The sequence below is a fragment of the Labrus bergylta genome, chromosome 5 (assembly GCF_963930695.1).
Source record: "Labrus bergylta chromosome 5, fLabBer1.1, whole genome shotgun sequence".
NCBI classification, from domain to species: Eukaryota; Metazoa; Chordata; class Actinopteri; order Labriformes; family Labridae; genus Labrus; species Labrus bergylta.
The window spans coordinates 2,814,516-2,831,269 of record NC_089199.1 but is presented as its reverse complement, the minus strand read 5'-3'; the positions used below and the strand labels follow the sequence as shown (position 1 = coordinate 2,831,269).

General features: G+C 44.2%; 1 protein-coding gene across 4 annotated transcripts in view; it reads left to right on the top strand.

The window, feature by feature from the left end:
- The window catches only part of foxp4 (forkhead box P4), a 93,904-nt gene that overhangs the window by 19,225 nt on the left and 57,925 nt on the right, over nucleotides 1-16,754 (top strand). For 3 of the 4 annotated variants that reach the window (XM_065954550.1, XM_065954549.1, XM_065954548.1), the window contains exons 2-3: nucleotides 12,328-12,418; nucleotides 14,232-14,411. In XM_065954550.1, the coding sequence (XP_065810622.1) occupies nucleotides 12,365-12,418; nucleotides 14,232-14,411 (234 nt within the window). In that variant the 5' untranslated portion in view covers nucleotides 12,328-12,364. The remainder of the gene's footprint in view (nucleotides 1-12,327; nucleotides 12,419-14,231; nucleotides 14,412-16,754) is intronic. The other variant, XM_065954551.1, reaches the window with a different exon arrangement.

The window sequence follows — 16,754 nt, the reverse complement described above, 5'->3', positions numbered from 1 at the left end:
TGAGAGGATTAGAGTGATCCCAAGGAAAATTTGCGTGGGATATTATTTAAAAACTCATTACATGTAAATTTAAGCAGATCCCCATTTTAAACACCTCAGACAAAATATCTGAACCTCCATACGAAAGCACACAACTAACTAATACGTTCTTAGTTTGAGTTTATCCCTGTGCTTGCTTGCGTGGTTGTGTGTGTGTGTGTGTGTGTGTGTGTGTGTGTGTGTGTGTGTGTGTGTGTGTGTGTGTGTGTGTGTGTGTGTGTGTGTGTGTGTGTGTATTTATTCCCCCAATCCATAGAGTGCATGCTTTGTTTTTGATCTAGCAGGGATCACTTTAGTTGCCCTGTCTGGTTTCAACTTACACCAGTAAATTACACCCAATCACTTAAATTACATCCTCTTGACTGTGAATGTGTTTGTGTATGCCGTTTGTGTGTGTGTGTGTGTGTGTTTGTGTCATTGTTGACGTCATGTCACACAGATGTACTCGATGTCAGCTTTGATTAGGCTGAATGAAGTCCAACAGTTTTTTGTGTTTTCATCATTCAGGAAGAAGTTAATTGAAAATGCAGCTGTTTTGTGACTGTGTGTGTGTCTTTGTGTGTGTGTGCAGTCCCGCATCTGTTTGTGTGTGTGTGAGGGCGTTGTGCGCGTAAGAGTGGTTGTCAGCGGCTGAGCGTGTAGTGAAGTTGATGTGCAATCTCTGCTTTTCATTCTTGCAGCTTCAATACGGAAAGCTTGAAGGGACAAAACTCAGACAGAGAAGCTTTAGTCTGCCAATTAGTGCACCAGATGTCAGTTATTGTTGGATGAGGATTATGGCAATAACTACAGTTGGCCAATGGTTATGAGCGTGTGTGTGTGTGTTTGTGTGGGTGCATTCGTGTGTGTGTGATAGAGTTGAAACAATCTTCTCTTTGGGAACTCGCTCCTCGCTTTATTACTCTTCTGGCACCTGCAGTGTTTTTCAGAATCCTGTCTCTGTCTCTTTCTTTCTGTATAGTTTTTCAGCATTTTGGAAATGTAAACACTTCTTAAATACATCCAGATGTTACCAGCTGTGCTCCGCCACCACAAACACTGGGCAGGGAGTGTATGTGTGCGTGTGTGTTCGCCACAAAGACTCCTTTTCCCCAACTAACTATTCACTCATACGGGGAAAAAAATGATTGCCTGATTTTGTCATAGATCTTTTTGGTTGAGGGTTAGTGGGATTTGAAATAACTAGTGTATTTATATGTGTGTGTGCGTGTGTGTGTGCGTGTGTGTGTGTGTGTGTGTGTGTGTGTGTGTGTGTGTGTGTGTGTGTGTGTGTGTGTGTGTGACTATTGTAGTTGTTGAATTCTGCTGCAGGCTAACATTGGATGAATTAAAAGCTTTATTAAATCCAGAAAAGTCAGAACTGAAGCCGTGTGACAAAGACAGTGAACTCATAATAACATTGACCTCATGTGCGCCACATTATCTCTCTGTTTGTCCTCCTCTCTTGCTCTGAAAACACACACAAACATACACATACACAGTCACACAAACACACACACACAGGTGTGACACTTTTACATAAAAGCTCCATTTCGATTTCTCCTTTCAAGAGATCAGACTGAGTTCACCCACTGTGTGTAGGCAAAGTTGTGGAGGGTGTTTATGTTGTTTACTAAATGCCCTTTAATACATAAACTCACACATACCTGTTAGGCAGAGCTCCAATTAGCACGTGTCCTTTCCTCTCTGTCATGATATGTGATTATTTCTGGAATTATTCACACATTCAGTTTCACATAGTCTCAAATACACACACATGTTCAACAGGTGAGCAAATCTAAATGTCAGCCTTTTGCTGTGACTGTGTGTGTGTGTGTGTGTGTGTGTGTGTGTGTGTGTGTGTCTGTGTGAGCATGTATTTGTTTATGCACCATGGCCGTGCTGAAACTTCAGTCCTCAGGGAGTAATTAAGGCAGAGGTTTTTCTGCCCGTTTTCTCTCATTAGTTTGAATATGGAGAGATATCCTCAGACACACACGTTCACATTCACACACACACACACACACACACACACACACACACACACACACGCATGTGGAGACTGCGTGCAAGGCAGAAGTCCAGACATGTGCGCCAAAGCCCTGACTTTAGTCTTGGAGGTAAACTAGTGGTACACTTCTTTTTGCCACAAGTCTATTTCAGCCGCGCTCCTCTGTATACATACACGCTGTGTGTTTGTGTGTCTTTCTCCTCTTGACCAGCATCTGGCCCGAGCTTCACTCGCTCCTTCAGTTCAAACTACAGGTTGTTTGTTTGGGTTCGCCCTTACAAACACACCATTAGGGCCTGACGACTATTCCTGGCTCTGGCCTCGGTTTAGCTCAGACCTGCTGCCGGGCTCACTGGAGGTCCCTGCAGGCAAAACCTCAGTTCACCAGAACCTAGGAAGATCGGAACCACAGCGCACCGCCCTGCCACCACAGAGAAACTCTATCCTGCTTCAAGCAGGCTCGCCCCACAGAAGGCCTTAAATGTCAGCTGGACGATTTCAGTGTGTGTGTGTGTGTGTGTGTGTGTGTGTGTGTGTGTGTGTGTGTGTGTGTGTGTGTGTGTGTGTGTTTCCTACAAGCACCTTCTTTCTGTTTTATTGTCATGATGCAACAAGTCCACCTTTACTGCAAACAAGCAGGTTTGGACAAGAAAAAAAAGGTGGCTCACACTCGCCGAGAGGATTAGGAGAGTGAGAGATGAAAAGAGAAGTAAGGAAGAGAGAGAGAGTGAGAGGCAGTAGAGAGAGAGAGAGAGAGAGAGAAAGAGAAAGAAAACAACAAAGGTGGTTAGGACAAAAGCAGTATTGTATCATTGAAATGACTTGTGAGTTGAAAGCCTTAAAGTCCTCCCCTGAGCCAGGTCATAAAGCCCGTTCAGAGAGGGGGGCTTGGCAGCTGAGGCCAGAACCAGACAGGCCTGGCAGCCGAGCCCAGAGAGCTTCCAGTAACAGGAGATGTAAAAATCAATTTGCCGTGAAAAAGGTAAACAATCGGAAATGACAAATATGCAGGTTCTTTTCCATTGCCCCCCCCCCCCCCCCTTTTTTTTCATCTCTTGCTATTTTCAACTGTTATTAAAGTAGACAAATGCAGGGCCGAGGAGAATGACTCGTCGGGAGTCATGTGGTGAGGGATCCCAGCAACAAAGTTGAGGGGGAGGAAGAGGGAGGGGGATTTTTTGCACTCTCTTATTCTCCCACCTGAAACAGTCCAGCTGGACTTCTTACAGTCTGCATTTGAAAAACACAACACTCTTCATATTAGCAACAAACGCACACAAGGACAAGTCTGCATCCTAATTAAAGTGGAAGAGCTAGATGGAGGGATAGAGTGATGTCAGAGGAGAGAAGGAGGTTGAATCCTCAGGGGCCTGTTTGGTGGTATAAGGAGGCCTTGTGGGGGCCCCAGTGGTGACCTCCATTAGGCGAACGATCCGAGCCTGGGGGAGCCGGTACGGTGGTGGGCTTTTCGAGGCAGGGGCCAGTCTGTTTAGCAGTGGTGTATCTGCATTGCTCATAACATTGATCCAGTGGCAGGCTACAGCCATGGGAGATCTTTTTAGCCGCTGAATGCCGAGCAGCAGCGTATCAATAAGGCAGAGTGGACCGACAGAGAGCCCCCCGCACCCATGATGGTCACTTGGTTAAGACGGACAGATCTTGTTCAATAACACACACGGACCCCACAGCTGCCTTATGGCATGCTAATGCTGTCCATGTGTGAGTGTATTATTCTTGAAACACATCTATACATGCATGTGCGTGCAACGATTTGTCTTAGAAAAACCTAATCCTCTTTGCTTTCCCAGCTCGTCCTTTGCAGATGAACAGATCGGCTGTGACTGGCCGGTGGGAAAAAAAAGAGGGGGAGAAAAAAAAGGAGTAAGAGAAAAAACAAACATGTTTCCCAGGTCCCAATTAGCGCACTTGTATTGCCCCTCATGTCCTCTAACCCTCCTTGGTACCTTCTTTTCACTCTCTGAAGTTTGCTTACATGCTTCACAGTGAGAGTGCTTAACAATCAGAACAATACAGAGGGGGGGGGGGGGACATAGTGACAGGAGACAGAGGCTGGGATGAGGTGGGAGAAGAGCCACTTTTTGTCCATCAGTGTATTTTCTTACATCTCTTCAAATAAGTGTGCGAGTAAGTGTCGATGTGTTAGCTGCTGTGTGTGTGTGTGTTTGTGTGTGTGTGTGTGTGTGTTTGTGTGTGTGTGTGTGTGTGTGTGTGTGTGTGTGTGTGGGGGGGGGGTCTGTGTGTTTTTGCAGTTTGTTGTGTTTGAACAACAACAGTCGGCGAACGCTAACAAACAAAAACCGCTCGAACCCCTCTGCGCAGAAGCCATCAATTCTTAATGAGATAATGACATGTTAACATCGTCGCAGCAGCAGCAGCTCTGTTTACAGATGAAGACAAACCACAAACAAGACACAGACGTGCTGTGCGCTCTCCTTCCCCCTCTGCGCTGTTCCTCCCTCCTCGCGCTGAGATCTTAGTGAGAATAACAGGTGGAGAACATATTGATGCTGTGTGTGTGTGTGTGTGTGTGTGTGTGTGTGTGTGTGTGTGTCTGTGTGTGTGTGTCTCTGATAGACACACACATAAACGCAGTAATGAGTCAGGCTATATAATGTGGCTGCAGACCAGATTCCCTAATAAGAGAAGAATGTTGTCTGTGGCATCCAGAGTTTTTCCACACATTCATCCCGCCTGTTTCCTCCGCCTGGGTCTTCCTCACGAGGAGAGGGAACCCTCTGTCCCCCCCCCCCCATATTCTCTCCCTCCCCAACCAGCTGCCTTTTCTCGCCCTTTTCATCACTTTTTCTTCCCCCCCCCACACTCCATCAGTTGGGGTCAATTACTGTGGGCTTTTTGCAGCTCTGTCTTTTGGTTTCTCTTTGTTGGATCTCGTCTGGTTCTAGAGTGACACGAGCACATGACTCACATAAAAGTGAGTCAGACCGATTCAGGCTTATTGCTGAGGAAATGGTGCTGGATTAGGAGGAGAGGTGTCTTTCTCGGACTGGTACAGGAACCCAGAGAGAGAGAGACACACACACACACACACACACACACACACACATGCACACACGTACACACGCACACACACACAAACGTGTGCACAAGAAACGTGTGAGTAAGAAAAAAAGAATCTGTGCTTCACTGAATTTCCAAATGAAGGGAACTCTTAGTCTAGCTGTGGAGCAACTTTAAACAATCCAAGACAGAAGTTTAAAAATTCACATTCAAATACTTTAACCTTGAAATCTCCCCTTGCCAAGGCACCAGCTCCCTCTTTTTTTTCATCTGTTAAATGTTTGAGTGTTTGATAGTTTGAGGTCTATAGCAGAACCCGCCCGGGAATTAATGTCATTCATATGCCCTGCGGAAATTACTTTTGAAATGCATATAATCTAAAACATGCAAATGAGGCTGACTTTGTGCACCCTGTTTAATATGAATTATCATTTTCTGAATACCTATTATTACTGCGTACATTTCTCCAATTATATTGTTCTTTTTTTGTCACTTTTGCATAAGGACACACATGTGCATGTCAGGAACGCGCTCGCTCGGTCACATGCATGTGCGCGCACCCACACGCTCATGCACACACACACACACACATACACACACACAGCTGCATGTCTTTGTGATGGGTGTATTTTAATGAGGAGTAATAAGGATGGTAATGACCCAGTCCACTTCTCTTTCTGTCTCACTCTCCGTCTTTGTTAGTCTCTCTCTTTCTCTCTCTATCGCTCTCTCTCTCTCTTTTTTCCCCTGCCCCTCTCGCCCACTACCTTACACACAGCTGTTAGTTTACATGAAGTCAAAGGGAAGAATAAGAAGCATCTCATTTAGCTTAAACAGGGAGGGAAAAAACTAAATGTTCTGCCTCTTGCATATTCTGCACAAATGTACTTGTCAAAAAGTCCTTAAACAGCAAATGAAAATAACAAGGCAGGAAATACAAGTGTTGCTCATTCAAATTTCATTATCAGACTGAAATATTGATGAATTTTAAAAGTGAACAGTGCATGTTTAGTTTGTCTCTTCCTTTTCTCTTCTGGTGATAACGCACTGTTATTAATGTCCTTGTCCAAGAGGCAAGCTTTTTTTTTTTGCTCATTTTCTCCTAAATTGAAATGAAGGCATCCCTTTTTCAAATGAAATACTCTATTAATTTATTTATACTGTGCCATAAATTATTCTATTAATATTAGCACGCTCCAAATTAGTATGACTTCTCTCAATGTTCCTTCTCCTTCTATTAATTAGCATGCTTGTCACTATAACAAAGATTTTTCTTTCTCTGATAAATTATGAAAGAGACATTTTTTAATACAATGAGAACCGCCTTAGAAATTATTAATATTTTAGTTTTCTGGCCTGTAAGACAAAAGTACGTAGAAAAGAGCAGGAAGAAGTGAAAACTAACAATTAGATGGAATACATTAGAGACTGTCACTGGTGTGCAACAGTGTGGGTTTTTTATTTAGCTTTTTAAAAGAAAAGAAAAAATTGTGTGTGCGTCTATACTGAATGTTCAGGGATAATATCATCTTGTTTTAGCACTTTTGGAAACGATGTGAATTAATTACCTCTGTAACAGCTTGGACCAAGTTCAAAAGTACTAAAATTCAATTAATTTGAAAAGTGGACATGCTATCATTTTCTCCACATGTCTCCTTTAAAGTCTGGCCTGTTTTTTTCTTTTTTCTTTTTTTTACTGTGGACATATTCAATTATATTTGATTAAACTCGCTCTGATCCAATCTATTAATTAACTAGGAAATGCAAAGTGCCCAACTTGAAAGCTGATGTATGAAATTATATCATGTCCACTTTGATATTTATTTATTTATATTTAGTTTTTTTTTTCTAAATCCATAGCAACTCTTCACTATTGTAATTCGCCGATGCTCATTCACAGGTAATAATAAATCTACTCTCTTTATGTTCCTTGTAATGCACATTTTCATTGTACTTGACATTATTTTCCACCTAATGGCAAAAACAACTAATTGACCTGTTCAGAAAATATACACCTGCTTAATTTTTATTCCAAAATGCTGTCGTTTTTTGCAGTCAAATATACATTTTGCCCTGTAAATAAAGTTAAGAAGTAGATTATTTATTTGGTAAAGGTGGAAAATGTCAATGTCAGGGATGTGAGACTTTTCATTCAGAAAGAAATGGGTCCTCTTAATATGAAATAAATGGCAGCACACATTTGATAAGGTTAATAGATGTGAACATTCATGTATTCTTCACAGGTCAGACCTGAGAAGACTTAAAATTGTGTTTGCTTGTGCGCGTTTTAGAATTCTTGGCACCCATGTCATCCTGGTTTTGGTATGGGATGGCCTGAGGGTCAAACAGATCAAATTCACCACACACCGTCTAGTTGACACATCTGTTGCACAAATACAAAAATTAAATCTCGATGTACTAAAGACTCATCTGTTTCACCTTTGTGTCACTTGTCCATTTCCCAACTGACATCTTTTCATGTGTCCCTCTCAAATTCTATCTTCTTCTTCCTTCCTCATTCCCTCTCTCTCTACCTCACTGTCTCTCCCTCCTCCTTCCCTCCCCCCCTAACACTGAAGGTCATTCTAATAAAGAGCTCTCATAGGACAGAGCTGCTAATTGCTCCGCGGCGCTCTAGCTGGTTTCAGATCCAAATAAAGGCATGTCGCCTTTTTTTTTCCAGGCTCCTCTCCCCTCTTGCCCTCCATTCCAGCACCTCCCCTCTTCACCTCTGTTTCACCATGTTAAATACAATCCGAGTATTAGCTGTGTGGACTGTCATAACCTGACCTCGGCCTCCATTACCTCTCAGGACAGAGGGGTGGGGGGGAGATGAAGGAGGAAGGGCGGGGAGTTTTCATCCTCATGATCACAGGATGATTTCCAACTGGCACAGTGGTACGCGCACATGCACATGCGCTCAAGCCTTACCTCTTTAGGAATGCACAACCCGTGATTTTAGGCTCAGATAAATGAGGTGTGCATGAAGTCCGCTCCTTCTACAAATATTTGTGTGTGTGTGTATGCATGTGTGTGTGTTTGTCTTTGTGTCTGTTTCCAGTATTTTTTAACAGACAGCAGGTCTGGAAGCTGGTAAATCACTTACTGCACTCTAAAAGGAAGGGTCGAGGTGAAGGCAGGAGTGTATGTTTGCCCCGGTCATACACACATACAAGGCGATCTCATCGGTGCGGAATGTGCTGTGTGTTTACCTATGGCTCCAGAACCCACCTGACCAAGGGAGGCTAATCTTTATGGGCTCTGTAAACAGGGACTTTGTCTTCACAGGCGGGCGAGCAGACACACAATTCACACATGGACGCGCGCACACATGGACAGAGAGGATGGGGGGAAGAACATATATGGCGGGTTACAAACTGTACAGTCGATACACACACGTGCAGAGCCTTCGTCCGCACACTACACTCAGTTAAATGCCCAGACAGACTGATCGTCATATGGCAGACACTCCTGCAGATGTTTAGAAGAATTCCTCATGTTTATATAGCTGAGGCTTGTCTTATCATCTGCACTCTGAGCCCTTTTCTTCTCTCCTCCACTCCCCAACAACAGCACTGGCTTCTACATTAGCCAGCTGCACAGCACGCTGCAGGTCATACTACAGGCCAGCGCTGCTAGCTTTTCTCTCGGGTTCATGATGCTCTTTGAAGCCAGCCAGCCAGCCTGTAGTAGATATTGGCCCACATCTGACTGACTATCTGTCTGTGGGATAATGGAGTTCACCTGTTTGCACTGGAGCAGGGCCAGGGCAGCCGCAGACATCTAGCATTAGCCCTTTCGCTGTTAGCCAACCTGTTAGCGCTGGCTCCCAGCCAGAGTAGCCTGGAGCAGTGCAGTTTTAGCTGCTAGCTCTAGCATTGTGTGGAAGACTATACCTGGCTGCTTGTGGCATCATGCCTGTGGCATCCTGCTGCAAAAAAATGGCTAGCATGTAGCGATAGCCAGCTGCTGAGGAAACAACCAAACTTGGACAGGGAAGTGGTGGAAAAAGAATTTGAGCAGTTTGTTTTTGAAGTGTGTGTTAGCTTGTGGAAGGAATATGTGTGTGGTATTTCTTCTTAGCTTTCCTGTGACCTCATTCTCTTTTATTGAAGCTAAAAGGGCTACACGTCAGCTTAGAAATGCCACGCAGATATCCCTCCTATCCCTCTTCCTCTCCTTCTCCCTCTTGTCATTCTTCAGGAGACAGCAGGAACAAGGAAATAAGTCAACCATATACTGTAGAAACAAAGGGTGGAGATGTAGTTGTCAGCAATCATTGAGTACATTTGTGATCTTTAACACTTTTTAATATGTTCATGACAGAAACACCCTAAACTTCATTTTTTCTTCATGCAGCCAAAAAACAAGGGTTAAAAATTGGATTGAGAAAGATCTAACATTTGCTGGACCTGAAGTACAGTTATGCAGATGCAATGCTAGCTTAAGAAATGATTACCGGTAACTGTCGGCTATACATTTTATTACTTATGGGGTAGTTCTGTCATTTTGAATAAACATTCCTCAAAGTGCCCCTGTCAGAAACCTTATTAAATATAGAAAATCCTGCTTGCAGATCAAATAAAAAGTAGGTTGCTTTTGTTGCGGGATGTATAGAAAGTGTGAAACTCCACCTTGAAACAACAAGAACACCTTGTATCTACTGTAGTATCATAACTGGAGAGTTTTAAGTAGAACCTGTTTTTTTACTTCAACTCACAATGGCATTAAATGCCTGGCTGTATCTGAAATGTTGTTGTTTGTGGTTGCATCTTTCACACAGCTAAGGAGTGATTAATGAAGACATTAGAGCCCAGACCTGATAGTTGGGTTTGTTCTGGTGTTTGGGGTTAAAGAAGATTCCCTCAGGGCTGGTGCCACGGTTTATGTAGTGGAGGAGTCTTTGACAGCTTGCAGGCTGTTTGAGTTTGTTGTGCAGGTTTTGACGAAGTTGTGATCATCAATGTTCAGCCTTCATAAGAAATAAAAACATCTCGTGATGCGTTTAAGGGACAATTTTTTAAGCTGCTAACACTGTCAGAAAATAGAACAGTTTGTTGACACAGTGACATCGACCTGGGATAATTTTTTTCAAGTGTGTCTTCAAGCTCGTGACAGTCAATTATAATGACATAAAGCCCAAAACCAAAACCAAATATTTTATGAATCCACACTGGCTCTCATTGTCAACAGACGCTTCTACAAATTCTGTTTCCTGATTACAAAACAGGTTACAACTCCCAAGTCCTCAGATATCTATCTCCGGGAAGAATGTTTCCCTGGCTCACAAATATTGATTGAACTATCAAAGATGACAGAAAACAAAACCAATGTTGGATTCTATTTCAGGGTGCAAACTTTAATGTTTTCCAGGGTTGAACCTGCCACTAGTTACCAAGCATAACCAGAGGGAGAAAGACAAGCATGCAGAGAGTAGGAGAAAGACGGATAATTCAAGAGTCAGATGAAAGTAGATAGATGATGGAGTGTAGATACTGGTACAGACATTTTTTTCCCCTTGCCCCTCCTTCGCTCTCTCCCCCCCTACTCCCCATCCCCTCCCCCCTATTCCCTCAGTTCTTTGCCTAATAAGCAGCGTTCCTGCAAGCTGATGCAAGGCAGAGGAAACAGAACAGGCGTTCTGGGACCGCTGCAAATATTCCCACATGAGGCATAACATGATAAAGACTTATTATCTCACTAAGCTGCTGTAAACACAGATGCACACATAAATACACAGTGTACACAACTCCCTTGCTCACAAACACACACACACACACACACACACACACACACACACACACACACACACACACACACACACACACTCACTCACACACACACATTCGCAGGAAAGGGGAACGCGGTCCAGCTTTACAGCCCTGACGAGCTGTGACCAGGAGGAATCTGACAGAGCCAATCCCCCCCCAACAAAGCCTGACAGTCAGCAGTTGCGAGCCAGCTCACTGGGCATTTGGCTCGGTTCGTTTGAACTCCACACACCCAGAAAAAAAGAGTGTGGCAGGAACAAGGGCAGGGAGAGTTTTTGATTGTTATTAGTGCTAAACTTTTCGGGGAACATCTGAACAAGCATACGTGTCGAAACAAGACTCATCCCCGGCTTCTCTGTGCTCATCAATCACACCCGACACACACATAAACACATGCAGCCAACGCTTGCTGTGAGCTAATCCATTACAGTACAAAGGTAGGTGTCAGCCTCTTAGACAAACACACACACACACACACACACACACACACACACACACACACACACACACACACACACTAGAGTCATCAGAAACATGTTGAGTCCCATTTCCCCTTCTCTCTCCTCCATCCCAATTAAAAAGCAAAGCAGGCCTTTTATTTCCCTCTCCTCCAAACGCATTCTTTATCTCTCTGATCTGCGCTGCTCCCTCCCTCCCACCCTCACTCCTCGTCCCCTTGGGGTAGTGGGAATGTCTCTCCCAACACGCTCTCAGGTCAGGGGTTCAGCTTGAGGAGGGTCTGAGCTTGCAGAGCGATCGAGGAGACTCACAGAAAGAAGTATAGCGGCGGGTTGAGGCAGGCCTCTGCACGGGCTGCTCCTCTTCGCTGCCAGAAACACTTAAACTTAAAACAGTGTGTGTGTGCGTGTATGAGAGCCCTAATCAGAGACTTCAGGGTAGATTTATGCCCCTGCCTTTTTCCCGACCTCCATTACACCAGCTTATATACACCCATTACAGGATATGACAGAGTACACACCCTTTAGACGAGCATACTGCACCTCCTGTGTGTGTGATAGAGAGGGCATGCGCGCACATTTTTTCTACACACTCCGCACTTTCCCATTAGGTCCTTGTCCACCTGCGAGCTCCATCTCTCCGTCTGTCTTTATCTCTCCTCCTCCCCTCAATGCTAATAAGGTCAATGAGGAAGAGTAAGAAGCAGATGGGTGTACAGTACATTACAGCACAGCGCAGTATAGTGTCGACCGGATAGTAGACCGGTGATTCATGCTTAGTGGGACGTGTAATGATTTGAGGAGTTTCTACTGCGGTGCAAAGTCAATGGAGTGTGGGGACCGATCTGTTGATCACTCTGTACGGGGCTCCACTTTGCCTGGCTTCATAATATTACCTCATGGAGCAGTTTGACCCAACGAGGGGTCTGGACAGGGGATGGAAGGAAGGGAGAATGGAGGGTGGGAGATTAAGTGACTATAGCTTTAAATGTCACAATAACGCTCTGCCTCTCAATCTACACTTCCATAGAGGACGGGTGCCAGGAGAGAGACAGGAAGTACTGCAGATGGGCTTCAAACATGGCTGCCTGCTTGTGAGAGTGAAATGTGGAGATCTATGCGTAAGCACCTTGACCTTGTAAACGATTAGTTTCCCTTAAACTTAAACTGTTAAAGATTGGCTTTTTGTTTCAGATCAAATGCTGCCCTAGACATTTTCAACTTTAACGACTGATACCAAGACGTATAGACCGTTATGCTTTTCTGCTGGCATCACTCTGTTTATTTTCACATGATGATTAATAAGATATGATGAGCAGTTGATGTGCACGTCGATTCAATGTGTAGGAAGTTGTATTCACAGCACAAACAAAATCCTATTCATCTATACTATGTTAAGCCAAAAAGTGAAAATTTTGTTGCCGCTATCTCCAAACTCAGGCACATAAAACCAAAGTATGTGCTCAGCTCCACACAGCTGATTTTTGTTTTAGGCCTTTGGGTGAACAGACTCTAACTAGCACACCCACCAGCAGCCCATCCACCTGCACACACTTAAACATGTTCAGGTCCCCCCGTCCCTCAGTGAGCATCTGGCAGCATTCCATTAACAGAGCCACCAGCGCTCTCTCACACCCTCACCTGCTGTCAGAGGGAAAAAAAATTACCCCCACACACACACACACACACACACACACACACACACACACACACACACACACACACACACACACACACACAGAGGTTCACCTGCTTGTGCCTCGGAGGAAAAAAAAAGTTAGATTCTCTCATGAAATGCCTTTTATTGTTTCCCCAGAAGGCATGTGTTGTACGCTTCTGAACACACATACACACACACACAACCGCACACAGACGGCGGGCGCGATGCCTCGATGGTGTGTTTTGTGTACCCACTCTGGGTTGCCGAAATGAAAGCATCAAAAGTTTCCCCTTAAAAACGAGGCGCTTGTGTGTGTTAATTTCTAAAACTGGATGAGGCAGAAAGACGGGATTGAGACTGTCATTAGGAGTTCACAGCCCTGCGTGCTTGTCTGAAGGTTTGTTTTGTTTTGTATTAGTTTTGCCTTGTGTGTGTGTTCTGCACGCTCCGATGTGTGTGTGTCTCTGCGTCTTCTCTCTCTCTCTCTCTCTCTCTCTCTCTCTCTCTCTCTCTCTCCCTCTCTCCCACGCTCGGGCTCCTAACGATGGCAAATGCGCCCGTGTGTGTTTGCGAGGCGTTGTTTCTCAAAAAAAAACAACAACACATCCAGGAACGGCTCGTTTTGTCGGGGGTTTTGTGGAGGGAACACGCTCTAATTAGAGGGGCCCTATGAAGGTGCATCAAACGGATCTCTCTCAAAGAGCAACCTGCTCAGGGCTCTCACACAGCGCACACATGCCACCTCTGATTATTGGTGAAATGTCTGTGTTATTTAACTATATAGCCGAGTATTAACAGTCTTGTCAGTTTAGATTTGCTGTACGTCTGATCCTGATCCATGCGTACGCTCCCAGACACACATCTTCATACAGATACAAAAAAAAGTGTCTGCTTCAGGTGTTGCTTTGTGGCCACTTGGGCATGTTTATGTGTGGGCGGTTCATGACCGAAAGGCCTTTTTCGACAAAGTACATGCGCGCACACACACACACATGCACATAAACCCACACAATTCACTTCTGTATCTCTGCGTGTGTTTACTTTCCTGCCTTGTTTGTTCACTCAGATGGGAGCAGGCTTTCTGCTCTAAATGCCCAGGTCACTTTTGTTTACTGTGTGTGTTTTGTCTCTGCCACACACACACACACACACACACACACACACACACACACACACACACACACACACACACACACACACACACACACACACACACACACACACACACACAACCTCAGCCTGCTCCCTAAACCCATCTCCTGCTCCCTCCCCAGGTGCCAGTGATGATGGTGGAATCAGCATCTGAGACCATTCGAACAACGCCGTCCAACCAGAACGGAGTCAGCAGCCTCAGCAGCCAATCGGATGGAGGGGGAGGTAGAGAGGGCGGGTCTAACGGAGACGCCAATGGAGAGATCAGCCCTGTTGACTTACTGCACCTGCAACAGCAACAGGTGTGTGTACATACATATGTGTGTGTGTGAGTGTTTACTGATCAACCTGTGCATACGTGCTCGGGGAAACTAGTTTTGCAACACTTGCCGCTTGTGCAACTCGTGCATATGTGCGGTACATTGTCGAGAACAGCATGTACACACCGGGACGTTGCATAACATACAGATGTGACAGAAAGTATTCAAGACAGACTCTGGTAATTGTCGGGCTTACATGTGCAAGCTGTGAAAAGTTGGACAGGTTGGCTTGTCTGTGCTTTAATTATCAGCTGTTCATAATGTGCCAACTAAATCCACTGGGACAAAGTTCACTGTAAGAATTCCAACGCATGACGTTTCCCTGATAAATATTACATGTTACTGGCTGAGAAAAATTCACAAGATATGTCTTCAAACTATGTGAAGCCAGGGTCAGACACTCTAACAATAGAACACAAGCAACATCAGATGTATAAGCCTCGGAGAGTGTGTATTGGTGTCAGTTTTTTTTTTTTTTTCACTGATCCATGAAATGCTGTTTATGTGTGTTTGACATGTTGCCGTGTAGTGTCTCCCGTTATTCTATTTATCTTGCCTCCGGTGCGTCACTCCCCCGCTCTACACACACACACACACACACACACACACACACACACACACACACACACACACACACACACACACACACACACACACTGGCCCACTGTCTCAAATAGAATTTCCAAACTTCCCAGAACTTCTTGGTTGAAATTCTACATTTTTATTTCTCATTCTCCCGGAAATACACATGACTCTTTTCTGATCGCTCTCTGAAGGACCCTGGCCTTCAGACGTAATATGAACACACACACACACACACACACACACACACACACACACACACACACACACACACACACACACACACACACACACACACACACACACACACACACACACATTATGAATATTATTTTCTTCCAGAGGTCTCTACATTAGTCATTTGTCCATAGCTGCACAGGAATGTCTGCTTAGTGTGTTGTCATGTAATGATGGTAATACACTGATTCACTGGTGTGGTATTTATTTCAACTAATGAGGAATTAGTAAAGAAAAAATTCTCCTATTAATCTCCTATTAGTATACTGACGACATGAGCTTGTAATAAACATTAACAACTCCCTCTCTCCTTCTGTGTGTGTATTTTTGCATGTGTGGTTGTGTTATGTCTGCCCATCACAGAGGGCCAGTGTGGGTTCCACCAGCTGAGTTCCTCGTTGAGGAAACCCAGAAGGGAGAAAAAAAAAAATCAGGGTTTCCTCCCGGCTACTAAAATTATTCCCCCTAATTATAATGATGGAGCCTTAGGTGAATGAAGAACACTCAAGGCCCTTCATTTCTGTCCCGCTCTCCCTCCTCCTTCCCCTGACTGCATCCTCACCCTGCTTCCTCAGCAACCTTCACAGGAGGACACACACACTCACACACATATAAATACTGAACCTGCAGCTCACACAAAGCAGCTCTTTATTCTCTCGGACGTGTCTCCGCTCTCGATGTTTTTGCACCTGTGTGTGTGTGTGTGTGCGTGCGCGCTGGTATTTCCTCTCTTGAGCGGGTTACCAACCACAAACATACCTCCCTCTCACTTTCCATCTTTTTCTCTTCCTCTTTCTCACTGTACTTCTTTTTTCCTTCTATCCGCCGTGGACCATGAAAGACAAGCACAACCTTTCCTCCAGATCCCAGCTCTCACCTCTACAAAAATATGTCAGACACACACGCGCACACACACACACACACACACACACACACACACACACACCAAGCAGAAAATACACACACATTTACTGTTGCAATTCTTTATTTAGAGCTCTCTGTTCTGCTCAATTTGCACAGATTTACAGATTAGAGTTGTCATGAGGCAGAGGTGTGTCCTTCCAGTGCTTAAGATATTTGTTTTTTGTACTCTTGCACTGCAATACCTTCAGCATTCTGTGTTCTCTGGTTGTACAATTAAGTCAACAAATGATAAGTAGATAATTAATTCCCATGTATGGTCATTTTCTGAATAGATTCACTCTGCTGTAATACGTGTATGGTAGTATATTATCAAACATTCTTTGCAGACAAGAAGGCAGACTTTTTTTTATAATCCTAAAGAATTGAAAAAAACAGTTAACAGTTAATTTCTTGTTTGAAAGTGACAACTTCACAAATTGAATATGCATGAAATACATCTTATATTGTGAAACCTGCAGAACCATAAAACGTCTCTTTAAGTTTTCCTCTCTTGTTCAATCACATGGTTTGATTTAATCAAACTTTAATGCAGAAGTTGCTGAGTGATAGAGGGTGTATTGTCAGTTTGTGCCCACCACTCAT